Source organism: Bombyx mori, chromosome 8 (assembly GCF_030269925.1).
Source record: "Bombyx mori chromosome 8, ASM3026992v2".
Taxonomy (NCBI): domain Eukaryota; kingdom Metazoa; phylum Arthropoda; class Insecta; order Lepidoptera; family Bombycidae; genus Bombyx; species Bombyx mori.
The window spans coordinates 12,613,621-12,630,117 of NC_085114.1; the positions used below are offsets into that span (position 1 = coordinate 12,613,621).

Sequence of the window (16,497 nt, forward strand, 5' to 3'; positions counted from 1 at the left end):
ACCCTGGTTTAATGAATTTATTCCACCAAAGATAATACCACCATTTATTAAATAGGGTTTTTTACTGAATGAGTTGTAAAAAAAGAAAACTAATAAAATAAAGGTAGACATTTATTTTATTGAAATTAATTCATATAAAATGTTCCCTTCCAGTTTTTTATTTAGTTCTACTTAGTTCAGAAGAAACAAGAAGAATGGACATAGAAACTGAAGGACATATTTCACAAACTTTTGACTTAAATAGTAACAAACAATCCTCATATTACTTTTTATCTTTTTTTTTACTTAACTGCAAACAATCAAAAGTGATGGGGCAATAGTTACATGTTGCTTCCAAAACATTTAAACTAAGATGGCTGCATCCAACATTGAATTCTTGGGTATGCTTGGATGTTGGCTTCCTTATTTTTCTTCACATAAGTTTTCATTCTTTTTTCATGCATCACAGCATTACACAGAGCACCTTCTATACAGGTTACTGGACGGTTACTGTTGATCGAATTTGGATTTGAAACAAGATTGAAGACTCATTGGTTTACATTACATAAAAATTCATGTGCACTTTGAGGAGAAAGTGGTAGGCATTCGCAGAGTATAGTACCATTAATTAATAATTGTGATAAATGGAGCACAAGTTATTACTTCAAATGGATGTAACCCACATATTTTTTAAGTTATAGTATTTTGGTGTTTAGGATCACAGATCAAAGTTGATTAGAAGTATTTTTAGCATATGACAAAACAACAGCACAATTTATGGCATTGTAAAAATTGTGTAGACAACCCTACAAACTGGAATGCTTAATGGCTGATATAGGATGGTGGAATCTACCTGTGGGTGTTATAATACGTCAAACTATTTCCAAATACGATAGCAGTATACTGGTATCATACTTAAAGAAGGCTGCTGTGCAGTCTGGGGCGAATATTTTAATCACTTGTTATGACATCAATGGGAAGAGATAGAATGAGTCAATTCTAGATCAGTGTCACAGTTAAAGGAGATGAATAAATAAAATTGAAGTAATTTAAAATTGGACGAAAATTGTAATATATTTTCAACCACATCTAGATGTGTACTTACAGTGTCTTTCCATTCGCATCCAGCTTCTGAACACCAGAGGCTATCTTGACACTGTGTGGTCTATCTTTTTCTCTAAGTGCCAATTCAGTGAGATACTTCTTAATGTAATGTTTAAGTTGGATGTTCTCTTTCGATAACTTTCCTTTCTCAGTTTTCAAGCACATTGTCTGTACCTTTGCTCTGTTTAATTTCAGCAAAAACTTATCCATTTTATCGTATTCTTTGCATTCGTCCTATAAATTTTCAATATACTGTAATTAAAATGTTTATATCGACTAGTAATTCTGTGAACTTTTCAGAGTAAATTTAAACGAAACAAATTTTATTCGTACCTATTTTAGTCCTTATATAAGTCCTTTAAGTCCTTATTATATAAATTCAAAAAAAGAAAACTCCGTAATAGTGACGAATGAAGTTATTTGCTTTTACATCGGGCGATTTAAAATGAAAAATGTCTGTTGAGTGGTGTATTCTACGTGATAAATAAGTTTTAAAAATACCAGTAAATATCTAAATTTTAAAAACAGGATACATAGACATAGAGGTGAAACCAAAAAAAATTTCTTTTATGGAAACCCCCTTTGAGCCTTACTGATACTTACAATCATTGCTCTATTCAAATGTTCATAGTCAAGCGAATCCACATCATTCTCGGAGTCATAAAAAACAATGTTATCGCCGACGTTTTCGTATTTACGGCAAATATCAGCCAACTGAATTACTTTATTTATTTTTTGTTTCACTTCTTCCAGCCGCTGAAAGTTTACATTCGATCGAATATAATTATGGTTTATGAACTATTAAATAGTACCTACCTCAACTCGTATGAGAATAATTAATTATTATTTTCATGAGGTATTACTTGCACTAATGAGTTGAAAATTGAAATAGAGTGTAGGGGAGTCGTTTAGTGCGGTAGGGCCCGCCATAGATTATACACTTAATCTTAATATATTTGAGGGGCCCGCGGTCTGCTCCCAACACCTGCAGATCGTCAAGTCCCACATACCCCGCCACACCCTAGGCGCGTGGACCTCGTAGGAGGATCGTCCACGGCCCGAAAAAAAAAGGTAGTGGTATACTTTACTTAACTTTTTTAAATGCCGTTTTTGTCATTTACATCTATAATTTGTAAATCGCGGCAACTTTCAAGAGTGAAACGAAATGTTACCGAAACTGTCACCCGCATCATGCTACAGCGCACTTAATCTATTAGATCGGTTTATGGGTAACATACCTACACACTACCTTCGTTCGAATCATTCAGAATATCTCCATCCCAGAAAAAACCAACGCACCAAGCGACGATCCACGTCAGAACTAAAGTTTTTAACTATCCAAGAATATTTTAAGCATTTCAATCTTGTGTACAGTGTGTCCATCTATACTAATTTAAAAATCTGCAGTGGTTTTTACGGATGTTCCGTTATAACTACTGGACCATGCATCCGATTGATTTAAAACTTGGTATCCATGTAGAAAATACACGTACTTAATGGATAGGCTAATATTTATATGAGTGTTGGACTCGCTAATAATAATGACAATAAATAATAATGTTAATTTTAAATGCCCAGCAAAGCGGGCGAGTACGGCTAGTCAATTTATAATTATTACCAATTACATATTTATAAACAAATCGTCGAAAAATAAAATAAGGTTGCATCTGTTACTTTTTCTGTTTTACCATGATATTTAATAGCAAAGGTTTATGGCAACAATTTTCTAACCGTTTCCGTAACCAAAATATACCTTAATGGCATCCTGGCTAGAGTTAACCATCACGGTTAACTTCTGGTCATCCTTAGTTAGTTCCGATTTGTTATCTCTCTTCATTTGCCAATACTTTTTCGCTAATTCTTCTTTCTTGTTCCACATTCGAATTAATTTGTTTTTCATCGTGCCTGTTGTTTTTAACCATGCACTTTGCAACATGACGAGATTCTCCTAAAATGTATGAGTATAAACAAAAAAAAAAGGCGTAGGCTAAATGGCAGTTATCAGCTTTGTCTTTGCCTATTTCATTATAGACAACCCATTTTGGCTGTCTTTTTTGAAGTGAAAACTTCTTTAGAATCGTGATTTCAAACCGGATGCAACGGAAAAAATGACAGGTAAGAGACACAAATACAAAAATGTGTAGGATGAAGCCAGCAAAGAATGAGACAGAAATATACATACTATTTAATACAGCGCCATCTGTGGGATTTTTTAATACTAACGTGTGTATGAAAGCTCTTGTAGTGAATTTTAATTTAGGATTATACGTGAAATTAAAATATCAATTCACAGAGGGCGCTACCTTACAATTATTTACTATTGACAAAATTTTACATATACTTAAGACGTTTAGGATAATTGTATTTTAATTTTGGAAGGTTTCACTTCTACCACGTGTGAATTGCACACAATTTTTTTTATTGCTCTTGTAGGCAGACGAGCATACGGCCCACCTGATGGTGAGTGGTTACCGTCGCCCATGGACTTCAGCAATGCCAGGGGCATAGCCGCTACCTACAAACGCTGTCTTCACATAACTCAATAGGTTTTAGCAAGTAACTAATTAATAAGCCCGCTATCTAAAGCAAAGAAGCGGTGGAAACGTGCGCCAATTGACCTTACATTGGTATTACATTGCATGCAGTGCAAGGAACATAATATAAACATATTTTATAGACTAGCTTTTGCCCGCGACTCCGTCCGCGTGGAATAGTTACTTTGGCATAACGCTAAAGGGGATTGCCCACTCTCCATAGTGTGCTAGGCCCAAGATGGACATCAAATATTACTATAAAAATGTACTGATTCAAATTCGTAAATGTATTGGATATCTAAAAAATATATTGAAATTGACGCCACTATTATAAAAAATATAATAAAAATAAAAACTCGTTTTGAGGTTAATTTTCTATATAAATAAGTGTCGGATTGTGAGATACGTCAAGAACTTTTCTTTTCTTAATGTGTAAGATGTTCCTAATGTATTTTTATCCAATAGGGTATAAAACACACTTAATTCTTTAAATATCTATATTTTCTTCATCTTCATACACAATTAGTATCATCAAAAAATAGCAAAGGAGAGCATATACACGGTTTTAAATCTCGGTCAGGGTAAAACCACAATTCACACAATGTTTTTTAGTCGTAGTATGAAACGTTATTGATAAAAGTAAAATAAATCGAAGAAAAATCAAAACACATCCATTTTGTACGCGAGCACAACACCACAAGCAGCAAGCGAAGTATAGTAATCGGCAAACTTCTTGAGCAAATGACCTTGACTGCGCAGAACCGAATTTTAGGTCACTTTGGTGGTGAGGGTGAGGCGCGACGGCAGGGGAAATCGTATCGAGCGCGTTATTGGTAGATCAGTCGAACCTTGCGTCCCGCACCGCGCCCTCATTCCGCTTGCTCCCAAAAGTACGCTTGCGTACAGTGGAAAGTCTATCGTTATTAATCGTTAAGTTATTTGTTATAATTGCTTGTGGACTTTGTTGCCATTGCTATTTGTTGAGTGTTTGTTGATTTTTTATAAAACATACACTATGCCGTGATTCGGACTCCGGGTAAGAAAAGATCAGGGAAGAAGAAAGTTACCGGAATGGATAGTTTCGTTCAATCTGTAATAAAAAGATGTAATCATAATAACTACATAACAAGCAGCGAAACTCCGTACCGTAGAAAGGCTTCGAAGAATTTAAAGAAGATATAAATTTTAATGGCTCGGAACGAAGCTTACGACGAATTATGAAAGAGCTAGGCTTCAGATGGAAAAAAAGAACAGAAAATAATCGGAAGCTGGTAAATGAAAAAAGTAACATTCGATTACTACGAATCGAATATCTTCAAAAAATAATTAATTATAGACAAAAAAGAAGACCGAATCGACCGAGTTGTAAACTACGCCGATGAGCCCTATGTCGACTCATCACGATGATAGCGACTCGGGTGATGAAAACAGTGATGATGATGATGGTCAAGATTATGATAACGAAAAAAAAATTACAAATACCAGCTTCGCTTTAACTGAACCAAGACCTGGCAACAGCTCTAGTTTTGACTTAATAGAAGGAATATCTATTTTACCCCAAGATTAAATTATTACAATTATTAACCTATATGTTTTGTTGATGTTCTAATAAATATATAAATAAATACATATGTTGATTTTAATAATTTAATTGCATTATGACGCAGAGTAAGTAATGTTTTTGCACGTGAGTGTACCATGCGCAAACTTACCCCCACTACGTCAACAAATGCTCAACAGTCAGTCAGATTAAATTCAGTGTTGTCAGTATAAAGAAAAATAATTACATGAAATTCATATATCGATTATTTTTTTAAATAACCGATAATTGATTTATATCTTAATCTTTTTTTTACGAGTATACATTATTTTTTATGTTTTTGTTTTAGTTGTACATATTTAAATAACAATACTAGTAAAGTTTTTTTTATTGCTTAGATGGGTGGGCGAGCTCACAGCCACCCTGGTGTTGCTAAGTGGTTACTCGAGCCCACATACATCTACAACGTAAATGCGCCACCCACCTTGAGATATAAGTTCTAAGGTCTCAAGTATAGTTACAAGTTAAAGTCCAATGGGTATGTCTTCGATGTTATTTTATGTGCATAAAATCCATTAAAATCGTTTGATGAATGATAATACTTAAAATGATTTATTTATATGTTTTATTTATATACTCAAAATATTTACTTCATACGTAAAAGGATTTGAAGCTGGCAATATTTTTCCCGCAAAAATAAAAATCCTTGTTTTTTCAATAGAGTTACTTTTTTTAAACTACTTATTGTAAACTATAGTGGCGCTTATTTGCAAGAAAGTAAATGCATATTTATTTATGACAAAATTAATGCACTAAGTATTTTTTCTATAATCTATTGTCCGCTTTGGGCCTAAAATGGGCCATCCCCTTTTACCCCCCACTTTATTTACGTAGAAAGTGAAAATATTATGAAGTGAATTATAGAATGTTCAGGAGCTATTTAAATCCCTATATTTAAACATTCTTTATTGGTGCTTCACTTGTATTGGTCTGTATGTTATATAGCCTATAGCCTTCCTCAATAAATAGGCTATCTAATACTGAAATAATTTTTCAAATCGGACCAGTAGTTACTGATATTAGCGCGCTCAAACAAACAAACAAACTCTTCGGCTTGTCATATTAGTATAGATTTATGCAGTCTATATGAAAAAAAATGTCAGATATTAGAAGAAAAAAAAAATTATTTAAAAAAACAAAAAAATACGCTTTATTTAAAATTCAACTAAAAAATAGAAAATAAATTTTAATAAATTTAAATTGAAAAGAGTGTAAAAAAAAATTTTTATTGTAAAAAAAGCGTGGCGTGCTTTTTAAGATATTATTGAAATAATAATTCTTCTACTCATATCTGTCAGAAAAATATTTATAATTAATAACACCATGCATCCACCATTTTTAGTTTTTTTAAACTAAAAGTGGGCCGTTTAAAGTGGGTCAAAATCGCGTCTAAAGGAGTCAGTTACAAACGTACAAACATACATACAAGTGAAGCTAATATAAAGCGTATAAAAACAGATTTTAATACGGTTTCACGGCGTATACGAAGATCGTTTCGTGCTATGTCCCTTTGGTAAAATTCATCTTTTTCCCTCAAAGCCTGATAATAGGCCATTATCGGATTGTGTTGTTCCAAATATGAAGTGTAAACTTCCCGTAGCTTAGACCAGTATGTTTCAATTTCCAGCTTTTTAGGTTTGCAAAGAGTACGCATCTCATCCTCATGCTGAAAAGAAAATTGATTATGAAAGGTGAATGTATACTTTTTTGATGTTTGAGGGATTACTGGTGTCCCGGAGGCCTTTCCAGATTCACCACGACAGGTGGGCGAGCAAAGGCTCAGCCAGGAGGGGTGGGATTTGCTTACAGCTGCCGGAGCGCCTCCAAAGGAGACCTAACAACTCAAAAGCAGCTGCTTCGCGAATGAATCTACTACCGGATTGGAATTGCGACCCGCTGTGAAGATTCGACGAGAAACTCAGCGCGCTGATGTATAGGTTAGGTTGCACGTCGACCTCTTTGTTGAAGTTCGACGAGTACAGTAACCGGAGTACATGAGCCTGCTCCTAGTGTTAGAGCTAATGGTGTTTAATGCAACGGTTATTGGATCTGATGGATCCGTAAGGGCATGTCTAGGGTGTCGACGGTGACTGGCTCCTGCGTGATCAGGATTCAGGGACGAATGTATACTCAGTAGGCAGCGTCTTGGCTGTGCCCTTGCCATTGCTAACGTACATTAGCGACGGTGACTGCTTACCATCAGGTGGGGCTTAAATTCATCTGTCTATAAGGGCAGTAAAAAAATAATCGTAAACCTGTTAAATTCAATCTCATTTATTTTATCTTGGATCTAATTTAAAATGCGTATTAAAAGGGAAAATAAGTTGCTGTTGATTTTAAGAGAACAACCAAATTTTTCGAAAGAATCTGTGAAACAAACTCAGCCGATTTGAATATTACCTTTGTCCTTAGTAGGTACCTACTTAATATAGTAATATTTAAACAGTAGTTCATATCCAAATCAGAAAAGATTAAGCTAACATTTATACATTATTTATGTGTTCATAAACAATCCGAAAATTGAAAAAAGCAAAATAATATATTTATTTTCTGAAAACCTACAAAGTTCGGCGGGAATGCCAAAATAAAACCAAATTAAATCATTAATTTGGTCAAATATTAATTTACGAAATCAGTTTTGCCATTCAGGTACGTATCCTATAAATTTATTTTTAGGTTGTAACAATACGTATGTATACACAGGAAATGCCCATCAAATCTCTGTAACAAGTTTATCAGAGGTGAAAAATTGCAATATGCTGTGACAGCCCTTCCTGTAATTAAGTATAGAATGTTACAATTGTACAGGGTTGTAAGAAATTTTATTCTTCCAAATAATAAATTGATAGATAACGCTGAAACTTTTACCCAATTTACAATTAGGTGCTTTAAAATATAATCACAATTTAATTGTAACATTAAAAAAATCGATCTCATACTGAATTTAATATTTACAAAACTCAATTATATTTTGTAAATTTATTATCTTCCTTTTGTAGAGTTAAGTAATATTTAATGTATTAATTATTGTACATATTACATAATGATTAATTAAATAATGATAAAAGATTTCATGGTTTTCTAGACTCTATTAATACTTGTTAGGGAACTTAACGTTGGAACGCCTCTAATGTGTTATAAAACAACAGTCATCAATTTTATGTATTTCGCATTGGTTAAATTTGACAACCGCATTTCAATTAGATCAAAGTATGGATCAAAGGCAGCCATTAGCGTGACAGGCATAACGTGTACTATGTGATATGCCTTGCTTCGTTACAGTTTTACGATTCAGTAAAATTGGAGTAAACAGCTCCGTGAACAGTTCATTCAATTACCGAGAAACTGATGCACTTGATGAGCAATTTTAAGTTTTAAGAAATAAAGTGATATTAGAAGATAGACGTAATTTTCGTTCACCCATGTGTGCACATTCCAAAGTACATACCTACTAAAGTTCATAAAATGATCGAAATTCGATCTTCATCAACGGCTCCTTACGATTTTCATAAATTTTATATTGAAAATTACATCACATTCTTTCTTTTGTTTCGTCATTGACTATTGGAAGAAAGCCGGACTGCTATTATGTAAATTGCTACAAACAAACAATAAACAACAACTACGAGAAAACAATACTTTATTTATAAATGGACTTGAAAAGTATTACGCTTTTTTTTAACCTACATATGCTGATTACCTTGAGAGGCTATTTCAGCTTCTCCTTGACGCGTAGGTGAGCTCTCGGGGCTTAAACCGGGAGTGTTGCTAACACTGGCCCTAGCAAGAGCGGTGCTTCGCAGAATCTACCACTGGATCGGAAATGCGACCCACTGAGAAGATTCGGCGAGAAAGTCAGTGGTCTGTGTCTATGGGTTAATTCACTCGTCGAGCCCTCCGTCGCAAGCGACGGGTTCGACAAGGACGGTGACCGGGGAAAAATATTACGCTGCTTCTGAACAGTAAAATATAAAATAAGAGTTTTAGGTTATCTGATTGCATGCCCGTTGAATGAAAGCCAATGTTCTTCTAATCGTTTTTTTTTATATTCTTGTTTGAGTTGTAAAATTGTGCAGGTCCATCAGGGTTAATCCATCAGGGTTTATCAAGAAAATGACTTCCAACAAGTTGCAACATTTTCAATAAAGAGTGATCACAGAATAAAAAAATAATGTAAAGTGTGAAAATTTAAATAAGTCGCACCCTTTTGTCGTGGTAGAGCGACAATACAACACGCATGCTCGTATTGTTTGGGTGACATGTCAAATTTTTAGCCCTTTGTGAAGCCGTTATTGAAGCATGGCCACTATTATATATTCTGGAACTACGTCATAACAGCTCTCATTGAGGAGGCTACAGCAAAAACATCATGTGTTTCGCTAGATACTCTTATTATTACTTTGTGTTCCTCTGCCTACTGGCTCTGGAGTGTTACGTGAGTAGTTTCTTTAGATTTTTTCATTGCCAATGGCAGTCTTGTTCAAGGTTGATCATAAGGGATTTGTTCGTATCAGCAAAGCTATAGACACAGCCAAGCAGCTGCCCCCACCGCTTAAGACTCCTGAAATACAGTTTAAAGATGAACTAGCCATAACGCAGAAGAATCACTTACTAGTATTAGCGAATAATATAATGATAAATTCGCAGACACTGAATTGCCGCACAGATGGTGGTCCGAAAGAATCTGAACTTAAGAAAATTTATACAAAGTGTTTGAAGATTCAAGAGGATAAGACATCTAACAGTTCTCGAAGCAATAGCCAAGCTTGGAATAAGCCACAGAGAAACAATCATAACCAAAGACGTGACCAAGAAAGAGATCGGTCTGGTAACGACGATAGAAGGAGAAACAGAAATGACGAGATTAATAATAATGATGGTAGAATGGGTTACAATGAAAACAGAATGAGCAGTAATGATAGAATGAGAGGCAACGATGGAATGAGTGGTAATGAACGAATGAGTGGTAAAATGGGTGATCGGTACGATATGATGGGCGAACGTCCTGAGAGAGGCAGTGGAGATCATTTCAATGCTCGTAATGATTTTATGGGAGACAAATTTGGGGTAAGTTAACATTGTCCTTTAACTAGACGAATTACGAAAATCTTGGTACGTAAATACGGTAGCTGTTAAATTAAAAAGAATGAAAAAAATTGTCAAATTTCTAATGTGGTACACATTTTCCTAACTTTCATTATTTGTGGCTTTACGTAGCGTTTCTGAGCCCCCCAAAAGCTCGCCTATCAGTCCGGCGAAACCAGAATAGTCCCTCAAGGCGTGGCTCAGGTAGTTAGGTACTGTGAATTGCGAATAATACTCGTAAATTAGTTGAACTGGTCCATTAAATACCTTTATTATACCTAAAATATTTATATCTATTTTTATTTTATATATATTTCATAAAGATAAGAAAGAAAACACATAGGTTAATTTTATGTTTGTAGGAAATGTCAGCGTACGGTTCCTATCAATCTTCTACGACACCCCCGAGGAGGTACAAACGTGAAAGACGCATTGAGAACTCAGGACATCGGAGCCAATTTAATCCCATCAGTCAGAAATCTGACGATGACGATTCTTTCAATGACGAAAAGGATTCTAATGAAAATAAAACGAACGATGAAATGGGCAGCAAGGAATGTGCAATGCACTGTTTCTTAGAGAACTTGAAAATGGTAAACAATGTATATCTCATACGAACAACCCAGCTACATTTTTTTCTTTATCTTGGGCGACATAACTACCTTTTTAATAATCTGATCGGCTTTCTTGTGATACAATTTAAAGAAGTTTTCACTAAGTAATGAGGTGATTCAGTGTGATAGACTGATAATTCATTTGAGATAAGTTATGAACCGATTTACCGCTCAGGACTGTTTTCGAGTATCCATTGAAGACGGCCTAATCACAAATACCATTATATAGTTTTTGCTAAGCATTAAGAAACAAGGACATGATAGTTTGGATAAAATTTGTATTTTCAGAACGGAGAAGACGGAATGCCGGATAGATATTTGGTGAATCATGCATTAACTAAAGAGGTAAAAAATGAGGATTTAAGAGATTTTTTGCAAGAGTCCGTCGAAGAATGTTTTCAAATTTTGGATAACGGTAAGGAAGCTATATTTTAAACAATAGTAATGTTGTCTTATTTCGATAACGAACCGAAATAAAATTTGTTTGGCACTTCTATTTTGGATGTTTTGGATTTGATAATTGAACTCTTAAGGATGGCACTTTAGTTAGTAATTAATTCTCTAACGCAAAGTTTCGTGTCCCATCTGCGCGTAGTGTGAGTAGCCCCTTAGCTACCAACGATTAGGTAGAAAAAAAATACAAAACGGGAATACGCCATTTGTGGCCATCAATCCAAAAGTAGATTACACAAAATATTCAAACAGTAATTTTCCTACGATCCCAGCGAAAGCTTACAATTTTTGGCCTAAATTCCTATTGCTGGTGTTAGGAAAGCTTTTCAGCTTCACAGCGAAGCATGGGCGAGCACATGGCTTTTGCTAGTGTTAGAACTAGAGGCTCCCAACAGCACCGCGAGCTAGGTGAATCTATCAGGACAAGGATCAACTCTACAAGGCCGTCATTAAATTAGTTACCTTTTGTGTACACTTGCGTACACTACGAGCATTGATAAAAAGTAAATTTATTAGATTTGATAATGTTTCAGAAAACACCGACGACAAATGTGACTTCTCAAGGAATCTGCTGATGTGCTTGTCTGAGAAGGGAAGAGCAAATTGTGACGATTGGAAAGACGATTTGCAACTTTGATGGAATAGTTTTTACAAGAATGGTTTCTTTAAAATTATATTTTTTGATGAAAAAAATGATGAAAAAAAGCTTTTTGTGAATTTCGTAAAAATTAAAATGATACATGATGCGTGGCTTTTCTTCGTGTTTCCTAATAGTATTATTATAAAGTAATGGGGTTACTAAAGAGGCTTTTTAGGTTTTTTTTCCTACCTAAGCTTACCTTACAGGGTTACGCCAGCGACACCGAGCGAGTAGGTAAGCTCACGGGGCTCTAACCTGACGACGTTGCTAGATCTAGCCCTAGCAATAGCAGTGCTTCGCAGAATCTACAACAGGATCGAAAACGCGACCCACTGAGAAGATCCGGCGAAAAACTCAGTGTACATGTGTAGTTTACGACAAACAAATTCACGAAGTATAATGAAAAATAAAATAGGTAGGTATTAATATTAAGAAACAGTCGCTTGCGCATGGTACAAGTCATCTCAGATCCTCCCGATCCACTAACGGTGCTTTTAGGTACCCCAAGCACCGGTCATCGTTCTCGTCGAACCCGTCGCTTGCGACGAAGGACTCGGCGAGTAAATTAACCCACAGATATAGCCCACTGAGTTTCTCGCCGGATCTTCTCAGTGGGTCCAATCCGGTGGTAGATTCTGCGAAGCACGGCTCTTGCTAGGTTTCGTGCTAGCAACATCGTCAGGTTTGAACCCCGTGAGCTCACCTACTAGCCCGGCGACGTTGAAATGGTCTCTCTAGACCATCAGCTTAGGTAGGGAAAAAAAAAATTGCGCATGGCGACGACGCCTCGGCACGGCATGCATTGCCACGACAGCAATCCATTTTACGTGCTGCTATAGATGTTTCATTTAAAAAAAAAGTATACCTACCTCTAATCTTGCATCATTCTTCGCCGTAGCCCTCTCGATTTCTTTCTGTTTTTTAAAGGCATTAAAATTGCTCTCTTGGATATAATTTATGAGAAGCAGCTTGTACTCAGCCCTGTCTTGGTTGTCGGTGATGTCAAATTCGTCTCTTTCCCAATTTTCAAGTAGATCATTCTTCTGATGCTCATATTCCGATTGCAATTTGTCTAGTCGTTGAGTTCCTATGCCTTGAAATAATAGTAAAATAGTTAAGAAAGTAAATAATTAAAATTAAATATGTACATAGCATTTTTCCATATGTATGGTCAGAATGGTAAATAAAACTGAAGACTGGTCTCAAAACAAACATAAGGTTAAGTGTTCGTTGGCACCTAATGCTTGCCTTGCTTGTTTTTTTATTTTAAAATTTTTATTGCCTATTTAGGCAGACGAGCACACGGCCAAGCTGATGGTAAGTGGTTACCGTCACTTATGTACGTCGGCAATGCCAGGGGCACAGCCAAATCGCTGCCTACCATTGAGTACTCTCCGCTAGCATCGTTTGAAGAAGAACAGCATCGCCTCATACCTTCCGTAGGTCTCGTGAAAGCCGACTCAGGGATATATAGAAACTACGGCACTAGGTTTTTTTTGACTACTTATACACCAGTACCTTCTACAGGCTATTATTCGCCGTGTCTGATGGCGAGCTCACGGGATCGAACCTGGAAGGATTCTCTAACATTTGCCCTAACGAGAGCAATGCTTCGCTGAATATACCACCGGATCGGAATCGTTACCCACTAAGGACATCCGGCGAGAAACTCAGCATGTGTACCCGAGACGATTACTGATGGTAGGACCTTTTGTGAGTTCGCGCGGGTAGGTACCACCACCCCGCCTATTTCTGCCGTGAAGCAGTAATGCGTTTCGGTTTGAAGGGCGGGGCAGCCGTTATAACTATACCGAGACCTTAGAACTTATATCTCAAGGTGGGTGGCGCATTTATGTTGTAGATGTCTATGGGCTCCAGTAACCATTTAACACCAGGTGGGCTGTGAGCTCGTCCACCCATTTAAGCAATAAAAATAAGACGATTGGTATTATGAGATTAGACACATGCAGAGATGCAGTCTAGTATGAAGATGAGTTCTTTCCAACAGCAAACAACCAGAGTGGTGGTTTTACAATTGCGCCCTGCTAGTATACACCGCCGCTCACTTTGAGACATGAGGTCTAAGTCTCATAGATAGATGGTATAGGGGAAGGTAGGTCTTCAGAGCAGATTGCGTAACTGCTTCGCCTCAGAAATAAGCTATACTTACTAAGAAAATAGCTAACGTTCTCCGTGTGCGCTTGGAAAGCACGACGGTGTTGTTCGTCGGAGTCATCAAGACTCTTCACCAGAGCCTTTAAAAGACGGTCCTTTCTCTCGACCATGAAGTTGAAACTCATCATCATACCCTAAAATGAGATATTTAGAATTATGGATTTCTTTATTGCTTTTTTTTATGGGATTTTATGACCTGGTAACTAAGACCTTTAAGTCATGTCTTATTTTAATTTATATTATTATTTTTATGAAAAATGATAATATGGAGTTAAACGAAATGGAATAAAGATGATTAATTTGAGACATTAATCAACTGGGATGAAATTAAATGAAATGAGATGATATGGGATGAAATATAATCTCAGTAAAATGCTGGTCATTTATTGAGATTTTTTCAGTGGACTTTTTGGAGGAACCCGAGAAGCTACGTCCAGCGGCTTTGTTTCATTTTCTCACATTTGTGCACTTTCACAGATATTAAACAGTTAATAAACCACCGTTATTACACATTTAAACCGGAAGAAACACTAAATAGACAAAATAAAACAAATCACACAACTTCCACTCCTCGTGTTTCCGCCAAAAAGTCCTTCTTTATTGCTTAGTTGGATGGACGATAGATTAGGTATATATGTATTTTCAGTTACCTGTATATCTAAGGCCATCTGTTTACATTTGATTCTACGCAATATGTAACGCCATTCTTGATTTATCTTCGCGGTGTTCATCCGTGCGTAAGTCTCTTCTTTGTCTAATTTGTTCTGAAACAACAAAAATGGTGGTAGGACCTCTTGTGAGTCCGCACGGGTAAGTACCACCACCCCGCCTATTTCTGCTCTGAAGCAGTAATGCGTTTCGGTTTGAAGGGTGGCCGTTGTAACTATACCGAGACCTTAGAACTTGTGTCTCAAGGTGGGTGGCGCATTTACTTTGTAGATGTCTATGGGCTCCAGTAACCACTTAACACCAGGTGCGCTGTGAGCTCAACCAATATGAGCAATAAAATAAAATAAAAAATTCAAATAAATTTTTCTAAATGAATAAATAATGTATAACTCGATTAATGTACATGTTTGTAGAAAAGCAAGAGCTCCTTATCACATCTTCAAGGTTTATTACCGACTCGATTTCATCAGAAATATGTTCATAGATAAAGATTTGTAGTTTCATGAGGGCCCACAGCTTAAAGTAATCACTTAGGTAGTATGTATAAAAGTAATTTGGCGGTAGGCGCTCATTTCACCTTAGCGTTTGCAACTTTAGTTTTTCTTGGCTTATTTAGGCACTTAGGAAATAAACTGCAATCTAACCTTAATGAATCTGGTGACGAGCTCTCTCTTTCTCCGACGAGTTTCTTCCTCCAAATCCGCTCGGTGCTGGAGGTACCTCGCGCGTTCCTCGTCCGACATTCTCGCCAATTTATTTACTTTGCTTTTTTTGGGCATTTTGATAGATTCGTTTTGCTCTTGCCTATTGGTATAGTTGAGTAGGAAATTTGTTTAATAATTGCGTGTGGCGTATTTATGAATGCTTAAAATAAAATAAACATTACAATGAAACGACAGAGAAGTTTTACAACATTCTAAATATTTAGATTTGAAGCGATGTTTGGAAAGCAAACATTTTTTTTCATCACGGTTTTTAAAAGTTGGCAGAAAAATTGTGACTGCGTCGGAAACATTTAGTTAATGCTTACTGTTAAACGGTTTTATTTATTATTAAAGTTCAAAAAGTACTATAATATAGCGGTAATAAACTTAATACCTCAGAAGCAATTTATATTAACAAGAACACCTTTCCAAGTTTTTTAATATTTGATTTGTGCTCACAGAGAGAACTATCGATCAAATGGTTTTGTATCGAGGCAACCGTATGTGTGGGGAAGTCTGACTGATGTCATGGCGCAATATTTAGCGCCACTGAATGCTTGGCCAAAGGTCGTGTGATCGATTCCCACTTATACATATACATATTTTATTTAAAAGTATTATAGTATGTAAATAGTTTCGCATAGTACATTGCCAGGTATGGCTGGGGCAGCGCCGTGTTCTCGTCTAGCAAATAGGACCGGACCTGTCGCGTCGTGGCTACGATGCTCGGCAGTGATGAGTCCTGGAGGGCGATGCTCGACTTGTGCGAGCTCACAATCTTGCAGAAGGTTTTTTTTTATTGCTTAGATGGGTGAACGAGCTCACAGTCCACCTGGTGTTAAGTGGTTACTGGAGCCCATAGACGTCTACAACGTAAATGCGCCACCCACCTTGAGATATAAGTTCTAAGGTCTCAGTATAGTTACAACGGCAACCCCAC

At 36.3% G+C, this 16,497-nt stretch overlaps 2 protein-coding genes across 3 annotated transcripts; one reads left to right on the forward strand and one right to left on the reverse strand.

Annotated features, from left to right (window-relative positions):
* Nucleotides 1-98: 98 nt before the first annotated feature.
* On the reverse strand, nt 99-16,036 carry LOC101746388 (dynein regulatory complex subunit 2). The gene is made up of 10 exons (XM_062669812.1): nt 15,952-16,036; nt 15,498-15,657; nt 14,835-14,948; nt 14,180-14,318; nt 12,879-13,102; nt 6,686-6,883; nt 2,837-3,031; nt 1,687-1,839; nt 1,085-1,317; nt 99-489 (listed from the first exon to the last, which is right to left on the reverse strand). The coding sequence occupies exons 2-10, from the start codon at nt 15,630-15,632 to the stop codon at nt 348-350; spliced, it is 1,533 nt and encodes a 510-aa protein (XP_062525796.1). The 5' UTR covers nt 15,633-15,657; nt 15,952-16,036; the 3' UTR covers nt 99-347.
* Nucleotides 8,453-12,113, forward strand: LOC101745672 (general odorant-binding protein 71). 2 transcript variants are annotated; one of them, XM_038012437.2, is made up of 5 exons: nt 8,453-9,652; nt 9,865-10,284; nt 10,665-10,895; nt 11,205-11,331; nt 11,903-12,113. In XM_038012437.2, the coding sequence occupies exons 1-5, from the start codon at nt 9,587-9,589 to the stop codon at nt 12,004-12,006; spliced, it is 948 nt and encodes a 315-aa protein (XP_037868365.1). In that variant the 5' UTR covers nt 8,453-9,586; the 3' UTR covers nt 12,007-12,113. The 2 variants fall into 2 exon arrangements, with proteins under 2 accessions (XP_037868365.1, XP_062525797.1); XM_062669813.1 differs by having other exon boundaries at nt 8,453-10,284.
* Nucleotides 16,037-16,497: the final 461 nt, after the last annotated feature.